The sequence below is a fragment of the Rattus rattus genome, chromosome 10 (assembly GCF_011064425.1).
Source record: "Rattus rattus isolate New Zealand chromosome 10, Rrattus_CSIRO_v1, whole genome shotgun sequence".
Classification (NCBI taxonomy): Eukaryota; Metazoa; Chordata; class Mammalia; order Rodentia; family Muridae; genus Rattus; species Rattus rattus.
The window spans coordinates 58041002-58055905 of NC_046163.1; the positions used below are offsets into that span (position 1 = coordinate 58041002).

The following is a 14904-nucleotide window of genomic DNA, read 5'->3' on the forward strand; positions in this document are numbered from 1 at the left end:
TCCTGAGCACACTTGGCTAATTTGAGAATGTGCTTCATCAACAATTAAAACCCTGGAAGCCATAGGCAAACTACCACAGGCTGCAGTCAACTCACAGGGTTTCTGTTTCTGTCCCCACCTCCTGTGTCACCACAGAAACGCAGGCATACCTAACGTGACTTACTCTCCGCCTGAAATTTGAATTTAACTGGGTATCTTATGCTATTTTATCTTTAGATTTACCTCAGCTGTCTTAAGCATTTAAGACATTTACCATTTTATTCCAGAAAAGACATTTTACATAGATTTCAATGAAGCTTGCACCAAGCCTAAAGTTCAGGACAGTGAATAGAGCCCAGCACCTCTCTGTGCACAACCCCAGCCCAGCCAACCTTGTGCATAAGGGCTACTGGCTACTCCAGCTTTCTCCCTCCCTCTCCCTCTCCCTCTCCCTCTCCTCCCTACTCCCCTCCCCCGGCCATCTCTCTCCCTTTTTCTCTCTCCTTCCATCCCTCTGTCCATCTCCTATTCCTCTCTCCTTTCTCTCTTTCTCTGTTCTTCTCTGTCCCTCTCCTTTCTCTGCCTCTACCCCTTTTCCAGGCCCCTGTCCCTTCCCCCAGGAAACTTCCTTTCATACCAGGCCTGTCCCGTGTACTAGGCATGTCCCCTCAGGGGAATGCCTCAGAGGCCTGGGGCTACTGAGATGCTCCCTCCCACCGAATTCTACCACCCTTTATAAAACATGGCAAAGATTGCAGCAATAGGCAGGAGAAAAGGAACCTTCCAGATGTTGCTACAGCCAGAAGTCCCACCTACAGATCTGAGCTTGCATTGCAGGTGCTGGGAGAAAATGGATCATGAGACAGTACTGCCTCTGGGCCATGAAATGTGGTTTTCACATACAGGAAAGGAACCCTGGTGAGAAGCGGCCGAAGGTCGGATTAGGAGAAGCACAGTCTGCACTGTAGGGTTTTGTTGTTTTGGGTTTTCTAAGCTCTTGGCTTAGAGCTGGCCTGAGCTCTAACTCACTGAGATCCACCTGCCTCAGGGCCACACACCACCACTTTAAGGCCCAAGGTACAGTTCGTGAGCTTCCCTGTGAGAGCGGCATGCACAGCTGCAGTGTTTGTCCCTTTTTCTTACTGCCAAGCCCGCCCTCCCCTCCCTCCTCCCCTCTCTCAGGCCACTCTGTCCTCCTCCTGGACTCTCACCCCAAACACCAAGCCATCAAGTAGCTGAGAGCTGAAAGGACTTGTGACTTAGGACACAGACCACGATGACTAGGTACCGCTCACAGACTACCTACCTCTCCGCATATCTCAGCGTTGACAAGGTCTCCTCGTAGCAGATGTCAGCGGGACTTAGGGCTGCAATCTGGAAAGGGCCCAGCAGACTTTCGTCACCAGGAGTTTATTACCATGGTTGCTATTACAGTAGCCAATGCTGAGGCTGGGAAGATGACGCAGACAGTAGAGTACCTGCTTTGCAAGCGCCAGGTACTGAGTTTGATACCAGAACCCACATAAATATGCCACATGTGCTGGCACTCACTCATGAAGCAGAGACAGGAGGATCCATGGAGCTCACTGGTTCTCTCCCTCTACTCTGTGGATTCCAGGAAGAGAACTCAGGCTGTCAGGATTGGCCACAAGCACCTTTTCCTGCTGAGCCATCTCACTGCCCTGTTGGAACTTTACCACCCAGAAAACTCTGCCTAGAGAAAACTACCACAGCTAACGTCACCCATACGATAACTGGACGTGGAATTTGAGCCTGCCACTGGCTAACTCAGTCCCCATCCTGTGACTCTGCCTCGGACTCTTGGTGCTGGGTCCTCTGCAATGTCCTCAGGAAATTGAGGGAGCGCTGGATGTTAGCAGGACAGAGAGAAAGCGGTTTGCTGGTTCCAGATCCTGTGGAGAGCATGGTGACTGCTCCTGTGTATCTTCCTGTCAGTGAGCTAAGCACCTGGGGAAATCAATCTACTGCTGAAAAGGGTTTCTCTTGCCTCAGACTCTTAGCGGATTCTGCTCCTGCAGGCAGTTAGGCAAGAGCACCACAGCACCCAAGGTGGACTTAGGATTGGAATCACCTATGTCCAGGGCAGGTCTTTCTTCTTTGCTAAGTCCTCTTTGGAGACACTGTCACAGACCAGGACGGAGGTAGGGTATGCTTTGGTAACCTCCTAGGTGAAGCAATGCAATATTGTGAAAAGAGCGCCAGGATTCTAAGAGACTGGAACTTCTGCTGGACCTCACAGCCAAAGTTAATAATCTATCTTGGGGTCACCTAAGACTTAAGGCTGCCCTGTTCAGCTGGTTTGTTCTGCCCGCCTTTAAGAGAACAATGTAACCACCAACCCACCTGGCCTTGGGTTTCCCTTGTGACCATTGTTTACAACCTAAGATAACACACAGCTGCAACCTTGAATTGTGCACCCTTCCGAGGTCCTGACTGGGAACAATGCAGGAGTATCGAGGTCCTGACCGGGAACAATGCAGGAGTATCGAGGTCCTGACTGGGAACAATGCAGGAGTATCGAGGTCCTGACCGGGAACAATGCAGGAGTATCGTTTGCTGAAAGGCACACGTACAGAAGTTGGAAGTGGCTTCCTGAAATCTACCATAACGTTTGAAGGCATTATGGATGCAGGCTGATAAAACCACAGTGGATGGAGTTCTCTCTGTTGTCTGAATGGGCGAGCTGAAATCTGTTGGAGCCAGTGACTTAATCCCTTTTAAGAGACCTTTGCTGAAATTGGGGCTGGTGTCCTGGAGCTTGGAGGTTGACTGTGGCCATTCTGTGTTTGAGCCTGGAATGCTCATCAACACTCAGCCCTGCCTCCCTTTCTCTGATATTTTATCACTACCGAGCTACAGTGGGGGCAGGGGCTGGCTCAGTGGTAGGAGAAACTCTTAGAACCTACACGTCTATAATTGCAACACCTGAGAGGCTGAGGCAGGAGCATTCCTCAATGCTCCATTTTACTCATATATTGTAATGTTAAATCCTGTACCCCAGCTTTTGTTGTGCAAATCTTGTTCCTTAATTTAAAACTACCCATTAAATAAAAATGGCTCCAATTACTGGAGGGATTAGAGGTAGGCAGGCTGAGTTTGGAGAAAGTGGAGAAGAATGAGGAAGAAAGAGGAGAAGGTGCCATGGGAGGAGATGGACCAATGAACACATGGCCAGGAGAAGCAGCAAGTACCTGGGGTACAACAGTGCTGGGAGGTAGCCAGGCCACACACACACACACACACACACACACACACACACACACACACACACACACACACACACACACACACACACACACACACACACACACACACACTCACACACACACTCACACACATACACACACACACTCACACACACATTCACATACACACACACACACACACACACACTCACATACACACTCACACACACACACACACACACACACACACTCACACACACACACACATGCACTCACATACACACACACACTCACATACATACACACACACTCTCACACACACACACACACCACCCAGTAATTGTCAAAACCAAATAAAATAGTTTGAGTCTCATTTCTTTGTAAGCTAGTCGGGAATAAATTCAAAATAGTTGTACTGGGGTTGGGGATTTAGCTCAGTGGTAGAGTGCCTGCTAGCAAGCACAAGGCCCTGGGTTCGGTCCCCAGCTCCGAAAAAAGAAAAAAAAAAAAAAAAAAAAAAGTTGTACTACATTTTGGTGCACCTTACTTTGGGCACAGAACCAAACTATCTGAGACAAATTAGGCGGTAGAGAGGCACACTCTTTCCCAAAAATGCAGCCTGGAAACTACCATAGAACGAAATACAGATACTGCTGGGACCAGCCAACTGCAGCACTCCCGATGGCTGGATGGTCCCGTAGCATCAGAGACTGCACCACAGAGAGCTTCCGGAGGCTCCCTCCCAGCACAAGGCTCAACTGCAGGCTGGGACACAGCCCTAAACACCCGTTTTTCACTGGCACAGCATCTGATACCAGCATCCGGAGCTCAGCCCCTCCTGCCTGTGCTCACTTCCTGCGTCCCGGAGTCCGCTGGTGACTGGAATTGGTTCACAGGCTGCGGGTTGCAGTTTGGGCCCAAGCCCTGAGACAGCCACACCAGGGGCTCAGAGCTGGCCTCACGCCATTTTTCCAATAGAGAAAAGGTCATAACCGGTCATGCATAGGAAACAGAAGACAACATCTGCTCGGGAGAACAAAAGCTATGGAGTTCTTTTTCTACAATCAGCCCCTCCCTACAAAAAAAAAAAAAAAAAAAACCAAAAACAAAAAACAAAAAAAAAAAAAAAAACGGAAACCCCTGCAGTGTCCTGAATCGAACACCAGAGGGAGACAAAAGCACAGAAAACTCCAGGTCAGGTACTAGGGTTACAAGTTGGAAAGAAATAGACACATTAAAGATGATAAACATGATAAAGACCTTTTGGATTTTATGTAATGATATTTGAACAGTTCGAAAGGGATAGATCTAGAGGAAATTGGCACCTTGCCAGTCGTAATTATTGCATTGTTAGACTTCAGTCTTGTCCTAATAAGCATTTTATTTTGCTAGGCCTTTTTAATAAACAGGGCCTGAAAAAATTTCACAAGCCTTAGAAAAAGGATTAAAAAGTTTTACAAAACAGAATGAAAACAATGTCAAAACTAGAGGGGAGAGAACTGAAAGTTATAAATCAGAATATGGAGACTTCAGATGTCCGAGAAGCAGAAAAAGAAAAAGGATTAAAAAAAATTTAGAGACATCCATTGACAAAATTGAGGAGGATACTAAAATAATAAAGATAGAAAAACAGAGGAAAATTTAGAGAAATTTATAAGCAAAATTGAGGAGGAGATCAAGAGAGTAAAAATACAAGAAAAGGAAAATAATAAAAATTGGAGAAGTCCTAGAAGAAAATTTCCAACTGATTATTAGTAAAATTGAAGTGCATATGAAGATGGGGACAGAGAAAGGAAGGGAGAACATATAGCATCACCTTGTAACAAGGGCAGTCTGTTTCTGTTAAAAAACAAAACAAGGGGTTGGGGATTTAGCTCAGTGGTAGAGCGCTTGCCTAGCAAGCACAAAGGCCCTGGGTTCAGTCCCCAGCTCCGAAAAAAAAGAAAAGAAAAGAAAAACAAAACTAAACTAAACTAAAGCCTTGAAAAGGGAATTGGAAGGAGATGAAGAAAATCCACAGGGTTATGGAGAATTCAAATGGCAACCTATAGAGGCACAGGATGTAAAAAGGCTTAAGGAAGCAATAATGAGCTATGACGTACACTCACCATGTGTTAATAGAGACTTAATTACTGGGCCATTGTATAATTCCAAAAGATTGGAGAGCTTTGATGGCAGCCATCCGAAAGGCTGGCCCTCAGCTATAATGGCTGACATTGTGAAAAGATGAGGCTTTAATTACTGTCCTGGAACGATGTTGCACAATGGTCTTAAATGTTTGGGACAAGGCTGAACAGGGACGAACTGAATCATTTCGAACTTTTCACACAATTTTTGCAAAGACTTACCACAGCTCTCAATAGAGCAATATCAGATCCAAATGCTAGAGGAAGTCTTAATTGAATCTTTAGCTTTTGAAAATAACATTAATGAATGCAAAAAGGCTATTAGACTATTAAGAGCAAGATCCGTGCCTCTTTATGAATGGATTAAAACTACTGCAGTCACAGAAGCAAATGCTTACAATCCAGTTCTGGTTGGACGAATTACAGGAGATAAAGAAAAACACGATACCCATTGCTGTGGCTATGAAAGATCAAGTCATTCCCTACGTATCAGATAGCCAAATGGTTCCTAAGGATAAATCCTTCTACAGTGGTGTCTTAGGTTTTACTGCTGTGAACAGACACCATGACCAAGGCAAGTCTTATAAAGACAACATTTAACTGGAGCTGACTTACAGGTTCAGAGGTTCAGTCCATTATCATCAAGGTGGAAACATGGCAGCATCCAGGCAGGCATGGTGCAGGAGGAACTGAGAGTTCTACATCTTCATCTGAAGGCTGCTAGCAGAATACTGGCTTCCAGGCAGGTAGGATGAGGGTCTTAATGCCCAAGCCCGCAGTGACACACCTACTCCAACAAGGCCACACCTCCAAATAGTGCCACTCCCTGGGCCAAGCATATTCAAACTGCCACAAATGGTAATAGTTCTGGGAGAATTTTCCCTTAAAATGTAGAGGATGTGGAAGGACTGGGCGTATGGCTTTTAAACGTAGGCCATTCAAGGATAGACAAGGCAATTCCTTAATTTCGGGAAAACTAAGGGGTTTTGCCTGAGGCCAGACAAAAACCATGAGCCATTTGTTTCCTGTCCATATTTCTGAAAAAACAGTTAAAAAATTCAAGGTCTGATAGGACAAACAGTTGCTCAAAACTCAATTAAGCCACTTAATGAAAACCAAGCATCTCCTAAAGATAAAATGAGATTCTAAGGATATTGAAAAACAGTTATTTTGGCAGACTACTATAAATGATAAAAGTCCAAAGTTAAAATTACAGTCAGATGGAATTGATATCGAAGGATCAGTGGATACTGGGGCAGATGTAGCCTTACCATCAAAGGTTCCTGGAATCCAGCTTGGCCACTTCAAAGGGTATCTACTCAGCTCCTAGGGTTTGGTACATTGCCTAAGGTACAACAAAGCCTTAACTGGATTAAATGTATAGGACTAGAAGGTCAAATAGGAAAGTTAAGGCCATCCGTGGCAGATGCAGCCATGAATTTATGGGGAAGAGATCTATTGCAACAATGGGAAACACAAATTAGCATTCCTCCAACTTCAGAGACAGACCACAAAAAGAGGAGGCATTTCTGGTTTTTAATAAAAGATGTTATCAGGGACGGTTGCAGACTGTCCAGGCTATCAATAGTCATAATACAGCAGAGACGAACTCTCCAGCCTTGGTTGAGGGAGGTGCTGCTGATAAAACACCAAGACCCTTACCACTAAGGTGGCTGATGTACTCATCTGTTTGGATTGAGCAGTGGCCAACGTCAAATGAAAAATTGCGGGCACTAGAATAGTTAGTCCAAGAGCAGCTGGAGGCTCAACACATCAGCCCTTGGAATTCTCCCGTATTTGTCATGAAAAAGAAGTCAGGCAAACGGAGGATGTTGACAGATCTGAGAACAATCAATAAAATTATTCAGCCAATGGGTTCCTTGCAGCCTGGAATCCCATTGCCTTCCTTGTTAGCTAAGGAATGGCCTATCATAGCGATTGATCTAAAGGATTGTTTTACACAATCTCTTTACAAGAACAAGATAGAGATTTGCCTTCACGGTGCCAGCATTTAACCACTCAATGCCAATTCCAACAGAAAGTCCTGCCACAGGAATATTGAACAGTCCTACCTTAAGCCAATATTTATACAATAGTCATTGGGAATAATTCATAAACAATTTCCTCAATCCATAATTTACCACTATGTGGATGATACTTTATTGGATGATTCAAACAGAGATATCTTACAATAAATGTTTAATGAAGCAAAAAAAAATTTTGCTTATTGGGGATTACAAATTGCTCCTGAAAAAATATAAAAAGGAGATTTTGTTAATTATCTAGGATATAAGATAAATCTGCAGGAAGTTTGACCACAAAAGGCACAAATTGAGAGAAACCAGCTAAATACCCTTAATGATTTTCAGAAATTACCGGGAGATATTAACTGGCTTCAGCCTATACTTAGTTTGAGCACTCAAGAGCTGAGTGATTTATTTCAAACCTTGCAAGTGGATAACGAATTAAATAGTCGTAAGAAGATTATCAGCTGAAGCTGAAAAGGAATTGGCTCTGATAGAAAAGAAACTACAAAATGTCTATGTAGATCATATCAACCCAAAGATGGCTTGTGTTTTAGTTATCTTGCTTTCTACACATTCTCCCACAGGGATTCTTTTGCAGAGGGAAGATTATATCTTATAAGGAACATTTTTATCACACATCGTAAAAAATTGAAGACCTATATATATAAAGGTCTCTGAATTGATTCTAAAAGGAAAAAAAAAACAAAAACCAAGACTTTATCGGTTAAACCATCCGAGATTGTGGTACCTTTTACCAGTGCTGAAATTGCCTCATTATGGGCACAAGGTGAGCAATGGCAAAGAACTTGCAGTAATTTTGGGGGAGAAATTAACAATAAATACCCAAAAAGCAAGTGACTCCAATTTATAAAATGAACTAATTAGATTCCCTCTCATATAATAAAAGGAACACAAATTTCTGGAGCCCCTATATTTTATACTGATACATTGGGAAAGGCAGGATATAAGTCAGACAGCATAAGTAAGGTGGTTGAGAGTCCTTATAATTCAGTTCAAAATTCAGAATTATGTGCAATTTTCATGGTGCTATTAGATTTTTCCAGAGTCTCTTAATACAGTAACCGAGTCTCAATGTGAAGAAAGAGTTGTTTTGCGTATAGAAACTGCTGAACTTACTCAGAATGATTCCAAATCAACGTTGTTCTTTATTCAACTACAAAAAGTGATCAGATATAGAGATCACCTTGTATATAACACGTATCAGACACCATACAGGTCGACCAGATCTTCTAGCAAGGTAATGATGAAATTGATCAGCTATCGAGAGGAAGTGTGCTAGAGGCTTCAGAATTTCATTTTTAAAAACACCATGTTAACAGCAAAGGTTTTAAAAGAGAATTTTCTATCACTTGGCAACAAGCCAGGGAGATTGTAAAGGTATGACTTACTCCTTCTATACATAAACTAATTCTGTTAGCTACAGGAACTAACCCTAAAGGTACCGAAAGAAATGAAATTTAGCAAATGGATGCATTTCATTTTACAGAGCTTGGTAGACTGAACTATGTCATTTCTATAATTTTTGGATTCTATAATCATGCATTTGTTAGAAGTTATAGCCATTATGGAAATACATGTACAACTTAAGAGTGACAGTGTTCCAACTTATGTCTCTAATAAGATGAAGTGATTTTTTTTTAATGTATTATGGTATCAAACATATTACAGGTATACCATTCAATCCAACAGGACAAGAAATTGTAGAGAGATCCGATCAGACTTTAAAAGAGATGCTTAACAAGCAAAAATGGGTAACAAAGACCCCCAGAGACAGATTAATTACATAATGATTTATTAACTTTAATTTCTTTGAATGTTAGTGAACAAAATACTACGGCTGCTCAGAGATATTGGATTATAGAAAAATACTACTGAACTAACCCAGCCTGCTTATTTTAAAGAAGTCCTAACCTCAGAATTGAAAACAGGAATCTGTTATGCTGGGAAAGTAGTTATGCCTATTCTTCCACAGGAAAAGAAAAGCTATGGGTTCCTTCCAAGTTGATAAAAATTAGACATGACAGGGGAAGACCTCCTGAGGATCTCAGCTATAAACAAGAAAATCAGAAGGATCAATCAAAATGGCAATGTACAATGCCAAACCCTTTATTAAAACAACTCTGAGAAAGGACTGCAAGAGATTAAAGAAATTCATAAAATAAATAAAGCCTGCACTTTCTCAGCACACAGAGACCAGTCAACAAATGCTACAGGTAGCTTTTTTCTTTCTTTTTTTTTTTTTTTTTTTTCCTTTTTTTTTTCGGAGCTGGGGGCCAAACCCAGGGCCTTGCGCTTGCTAGGCAAGTGCTCTACCACTGAGCTAAATTCCCAACCCCTACAGGTAGCTTTCTTAACATTAACCATTTTGCTAATTTCTTGTGCCCCCAGAAAGAAATTATTCTCCCCAATTCAGCAAGAAGCAATTATAAGAAGTCTATCGTCCCAGTCCCTTAAATTTGTTTTGTTCATTTTATGAGTTATATATATGCGGTCATTTTAAGGGATGATTGCAGATAATTATGGTCTTGGATAGGAGAAAACAAAATAGAGAGGTTAGATTCAAGGATTTATTTTCTCTTTTACTTTTTTCTATTTTTCTTCCTTAGGCAAGGGAAAGGGGGTTGGAAGAAAAAATAGGGGAAATAGAAATAATATAAGAAATTAGGCAAATAAGGGTAGATTATTGAATCTACTCTTAAATGAAATGAAAAGAATTTATAGCCATAATCTTACATTGGTAGAGATCTTCATATTTTAGTGCAAAGTTGAGGATACATTTTGTTACATTGATACAGAATTTTGCATAGTGATACAGATTTAAGGTTTTCATTGGTATAACTTTTTGTATATTGATACAAAATTTAAAATTAATTTTGTTGCAACATAATATATGTATGTTTCAACTCATGTATAGGCATCAGGCCTCATTTTAAAATGCAAGGTTTAGGAGGCTGGGGAGATGGCTCAGTGGTTAAGATCACTGACCACTCTTCCAGAGGTCCTGAGTTCAATTCCCAGAAAACACATGTTGGCTCATAACCATCTGTAATGGGATCTGATGCTGTCTTCTGGTGTGTCTGAAGATAGTGACAGTGTTCTCATATGCATAAAAATCAATAAATCTTTAAAACATAAAAAAACACATAAAAATACAAGGTTTAGTCCCAGTTCTTTTAATAGCTGCTATTAGAAACTGTTTAGAATAATTAAGTAATACAAGTTAATAGTCATTAAAACTCATGGCCTATATTATCACAGAAATATGCATCCTGGGTTGTACACTAAAATAGATAGCAGGAGACAGAGAATGTTTGCCTGTTCAGATATGCTATGAATAGAGAGATCCTCTTCAAAAACCTCAGCGACTCATAGATTTTTGTAGTCTTCGATTTTTTCAAAACCTACTTTTAATATGGGTTCTAAAATGCTTTAACCTCTCTTTTAGCCCACCATTCAGCAGAGGTAGTGGGGAAAATGTTATTAGGATATGAGGGGAGAGGACCTGTTTAGAAATAGTTCTTTGGAAAAAACCCAATTTGGGTTGTCAGTATATACACCAGTAGTCCAGTTCAGTAGCGTCAGGATAGCAAACAGGAACCAGTAGCCACAGCATGACCTAGGAGAAGCAGCCAGGCCCCTGCCAAATCAGCACAAGTCAACAGGAGTGAACAGAACAAGCAGGAATACCAGAAGTTCTCTTCTCTGCCATTCCTCTCTCAACAAAGTAAAGATCAATGAAGACAGAGACACAAGACAAGAAGTGCTACAAAGTTCCTCTATAAGCGATCATGCCCCTGCCACAGTCCACTGGGTCTCATTTATACTCCCTCCAAATATCACATGCCCTCCCGTGGGTCTTGCCTCATCATGTGAGTCTGTCTTAGCAAAACTCCACATAAGTCTGTCTCAGCTGACATTACTCTGCCAACTGGCCCAAGTCCACAGAAGCGGCAAGAAGCCACCAGAACACCATTGGAAGTTTTTTTGGTGTGTTTTTCTCTATGAAGTCAGGACAAATAATGACAATTAAGGAATGGCAAGGCATAACGATACCATCTAGCATGGTGCGCCCTCTGTAGGGTCCTTCTTACATCATGTGTCCTTCCATGTGCCTGCCTTAGCAAAACATCTTCTCATCTGTGTCTGCTTCAGGAAAACACTCCTTCACGTGACTGCCCCAACAAAACACCATCCAACACAACTGACTCTCCAAAGATATCATAAGTTTCCTGTTTCCTCTTCAGATTATGGCACCTAAACTTAATTTTATTAACTTGATTGTTTTTGACATTGAGATGTGTCAACTCATGGCAGTACCCCTCATTCAACTTGGAAGAAGATGATGAGCATTGAAAAACCTCCATACCAAGTTGCTTCTGTTCTGGCAAGCTAGAGACTAGGCAAAGAAAATGCCCACGCTTCAGCCACAGACGAATCTGTCCAGAAAGGGCAAATGGAAGCAGGGAAGTTGACTCCAAGCTCTGCCAAGACAGGGTAGATAAGTCCTTCATAATTCCTGCTTCACGTAAGCTCTGTCAAATGTTCTGGACCTGAAAGCTGAAGACAGATGCTCCAACATTATAGACAATATTGGGGACTGTCCAGGTCTGTCTCTGTCATTTCTATAATTTTGGGAAACTGAATCCCTGAGCCTCCTGCACACTTAGATAATATTTATTTTTTTTCAGGTCTCTGATGGAATTGAAGACTAGACAAGTCCACAGTCATAGTCTTACTATAAGCTTAAGTTGTTTACGATTAAGATGTTCTAGGTGTCTAAGAAGATATTTTTATGATGATAATATATGTTAGGATAGAAATTGATTTAGATATAGAACTCTGAACTCACCAGGATAGGATAGATAATAGAATACTTTTCCCCTGGGTTGCCAAATATGAATAGACGAACTTTTTGAATATGTCTCTTACCTAATAACTTTCATAATTGTTTGATAATTGTTCTACTGTATGATACTTATTATTATAATAAGCACACCCTTTTTATTTAAAGAAAAAAGGAGAAATTTTGAGGTTTACTCTGTTGCTTTTTTTTTTTTTTTTTTTTTGCAATGCCAAAAGTCTAGGCCTGTGAATGAATTCTCATGCTCACCAGCTTTTTGTTGTGCAAAAAACCTTGTTCCTTAATCTAAAAACCATTGGCTAAATAGAAATGGCTACAGCCAATTACTGGAGGGATTAGAGTTTGGCAGCTTTTTGAGTTACCTGGTTGTGTGGGGGTGGATAGAGAAGAGAGGAGATTGAGGAGGAGATTATGTTCCTCTCTGTGAGAGGACATGGACCATAAGCACACAGCCAGGGAACATCGCTGGGGAGGTAGCCAGGCCAGCAGTTAGAAGAGTGGATTAGGGGTAACTCCCACACCCAGTAATTGTCAAAGCTAAATAAAATAAGCACGGTGTGAGTCTATTACAATTTACAATAGTTGTACTACTCAGGAGGAATGTGATTTTGAGGCCAGCCTAAGCTATATAGTGCGACCGATTTAAAACAAGCAAAACCCTCAAGCCTCCCCTCATCGGTGTTGCTGATCTGCAGAGGTGTCCTGGTCTCACTGTCTCTGGGGACTAAACTCCTGTCACATCCTTGGGTTTTTGGTTCTTTTTTTCGGAGCTGGGGACCGAACCCAGGGCCTTGCGCTTCCTAGGCAAGTGCTCTACCACTGAGCTAAATCCCCAACCCCCCATCCTTGGGTTTTAATCTGTTGTCTGCCATGCACAAAGTGTCTGGTTGCACTGATTTTGTTTCTGTTTTCCTGTTACTGGAAATGGAACCTAGAACTGTATTCACATTAATGCTGTGCCCAGGGCTATATCCCCAGTGCAGGGAAGTGGCTTTTGTTTTTGCTTGTTTCTCTTTTTTTCTTTCCTTTTTTTTCTTTTTTCTCTTTCTTTCTTTCTTTCTTCTTTTTTTTTTTTTTTTCTTTTGAGACAGGGTTTCCCTGTGTAGCCCTGGCTGTCCTGACACTCACTCTGTAGATCACTCACTCACTCTGTGGCCTGGGACTCACAGAGATCTGCCTGTCTTTGCCTTCTAAGAGCTGAGATTAAAGGCATGTGCCACCACCATCCAGCAGGAATGATGTTTTATTCCAAGTTCTTGGTGAATGTGCCATTGAGATCCACAAATAACTGACACCCCGAAAGACTCGAAGATGACCTATTTTGTTTGGAGTCCCAGGCTTGCCTCCCCCCACTCCACAACCCCCTACTTCCCACCCTTTACCCTTTCCACCCCCACCCTTCACCCCATACCCCCTACCATATCCAACAAATTCCATTTCCTCCCTCTTCCTCCAACTCCACCCGCTTAGAAAGCCTCTGAGCAGAGAAGGCACCCAAAATATCCCAGTCCCACATTCCTGACAGGTGTTCCGATCCCCACCCCCAAGTCACAAGCCACCACCCCACCTCACATCCTCCGCCCCCCATAAGATGCTCCCACAGCATACTGTGACTTCTTCGGGTTTCATCCCCAGAGACTGAACTCCCTAGAGACCATTCCCAAATAAACTTTCCTTTTTTAACTTTTAATTCGACCGAATTGGCTCATTTCTTCAGTGGAGAAAACCTATCGCTTTTAGGCAATTGTTCATGATAAAAAGCGAGGGTATGTATTACAGTGAGTTTCAGAGAGAGACAGCGTTTACCCAGTTTTGTTCCATTCTACAGCGGGACAGCAGAGGACCCCTGGTTTAGCGTGTTGTACCTCACGGTCAACTCTTAGTGATTGCACAACTGCCTTACCACAGAATGTTACTAGTATTATTGTTAATTCTGTCTTACAGCATAAACAATTATATATAATATTCCATGCTGGAGGCATGGCTCAGTGGTAGAGCACTTGTCACAAAACAGAGACAAATGGAAAGCAACATATAGTCCACATACCATAGCGAAAAACTGCAGCAAAAAATAAATAAAATATTTAATATTGTGGAAGCCTTGTCACACACGCAGTGGACGGGCATTGAGGGCTGTGAAATTTCACGGAGGGCGGGCCCAGGTGTGTTGAGAGTGATTTCAGCCGTCGACCATTAAGAGCGGAGCAATGTCACGTGCTCTAAGAATGATCTTACCAGTGTTGTCCGGCTGTTTCCGCCCAGAGCTGACTGGAGCAGTTTGGTCAGAACAGAATCCCTGTAGGGAATATGCAGAACTTTCTTCCCCATGGCCAAGTCAGCCAGAGCACTGGGTGGAAGGCAAAAGCATAGAACGATCAGTGGGAGGAAAAGAGAGAAACTGCCTCCCAAGGGTTAAGCAGGAGATGGCTCGTGCATCCCTGCAGAGAACCCGTGTTGTGGTTTGAAGGCCACCCCGTGGGTCAGTGCTCCCCCTACCGGTAAGCGGTAAGCGGCTCAGTGGATAACCCCCCGCCCCCACCCCATAGGTAAGCCACCCTCTGGGTAAGCCACTGCTCATTCTCCCTCCGAGAGCCACCGTGCTTTTCCTCACTCTAAAACCATGAGCCAAGCTAAATCCTTCCTCCCTGAAGTGACTTCATGTCAGGGAGAAGAAGACAACACAC

At 42.5% G+C, this 14904-nt stretch overlaps 1 protein-coding gene across 1 annotated transcript in view; it reads right to left on the minus strand.

Annotated features, from left to right (window-relative positions):
- LOC116911784 (kinesin-like protein KIF28P) overlaps positions 1–14904 on the minus strand; it is a 51712-nt gene that overhangs the window by 19382 nt on the left and 17426 nt on the right. The window contains exons 7-8 of the mRNA XM_032915779.1: positions 14456–14567; positions 1286–1353 (exon numbers count right to left, since the gene is read on the minus strand). Coding sequence (XP_032771670.1) covers positions 1286–1353; positions 14456–14567 — 180 coding nt within the window. The remainder of the gene's footprint in view (positions 1–1285; positions 1354–14455; positions 14568–14904) is intronic.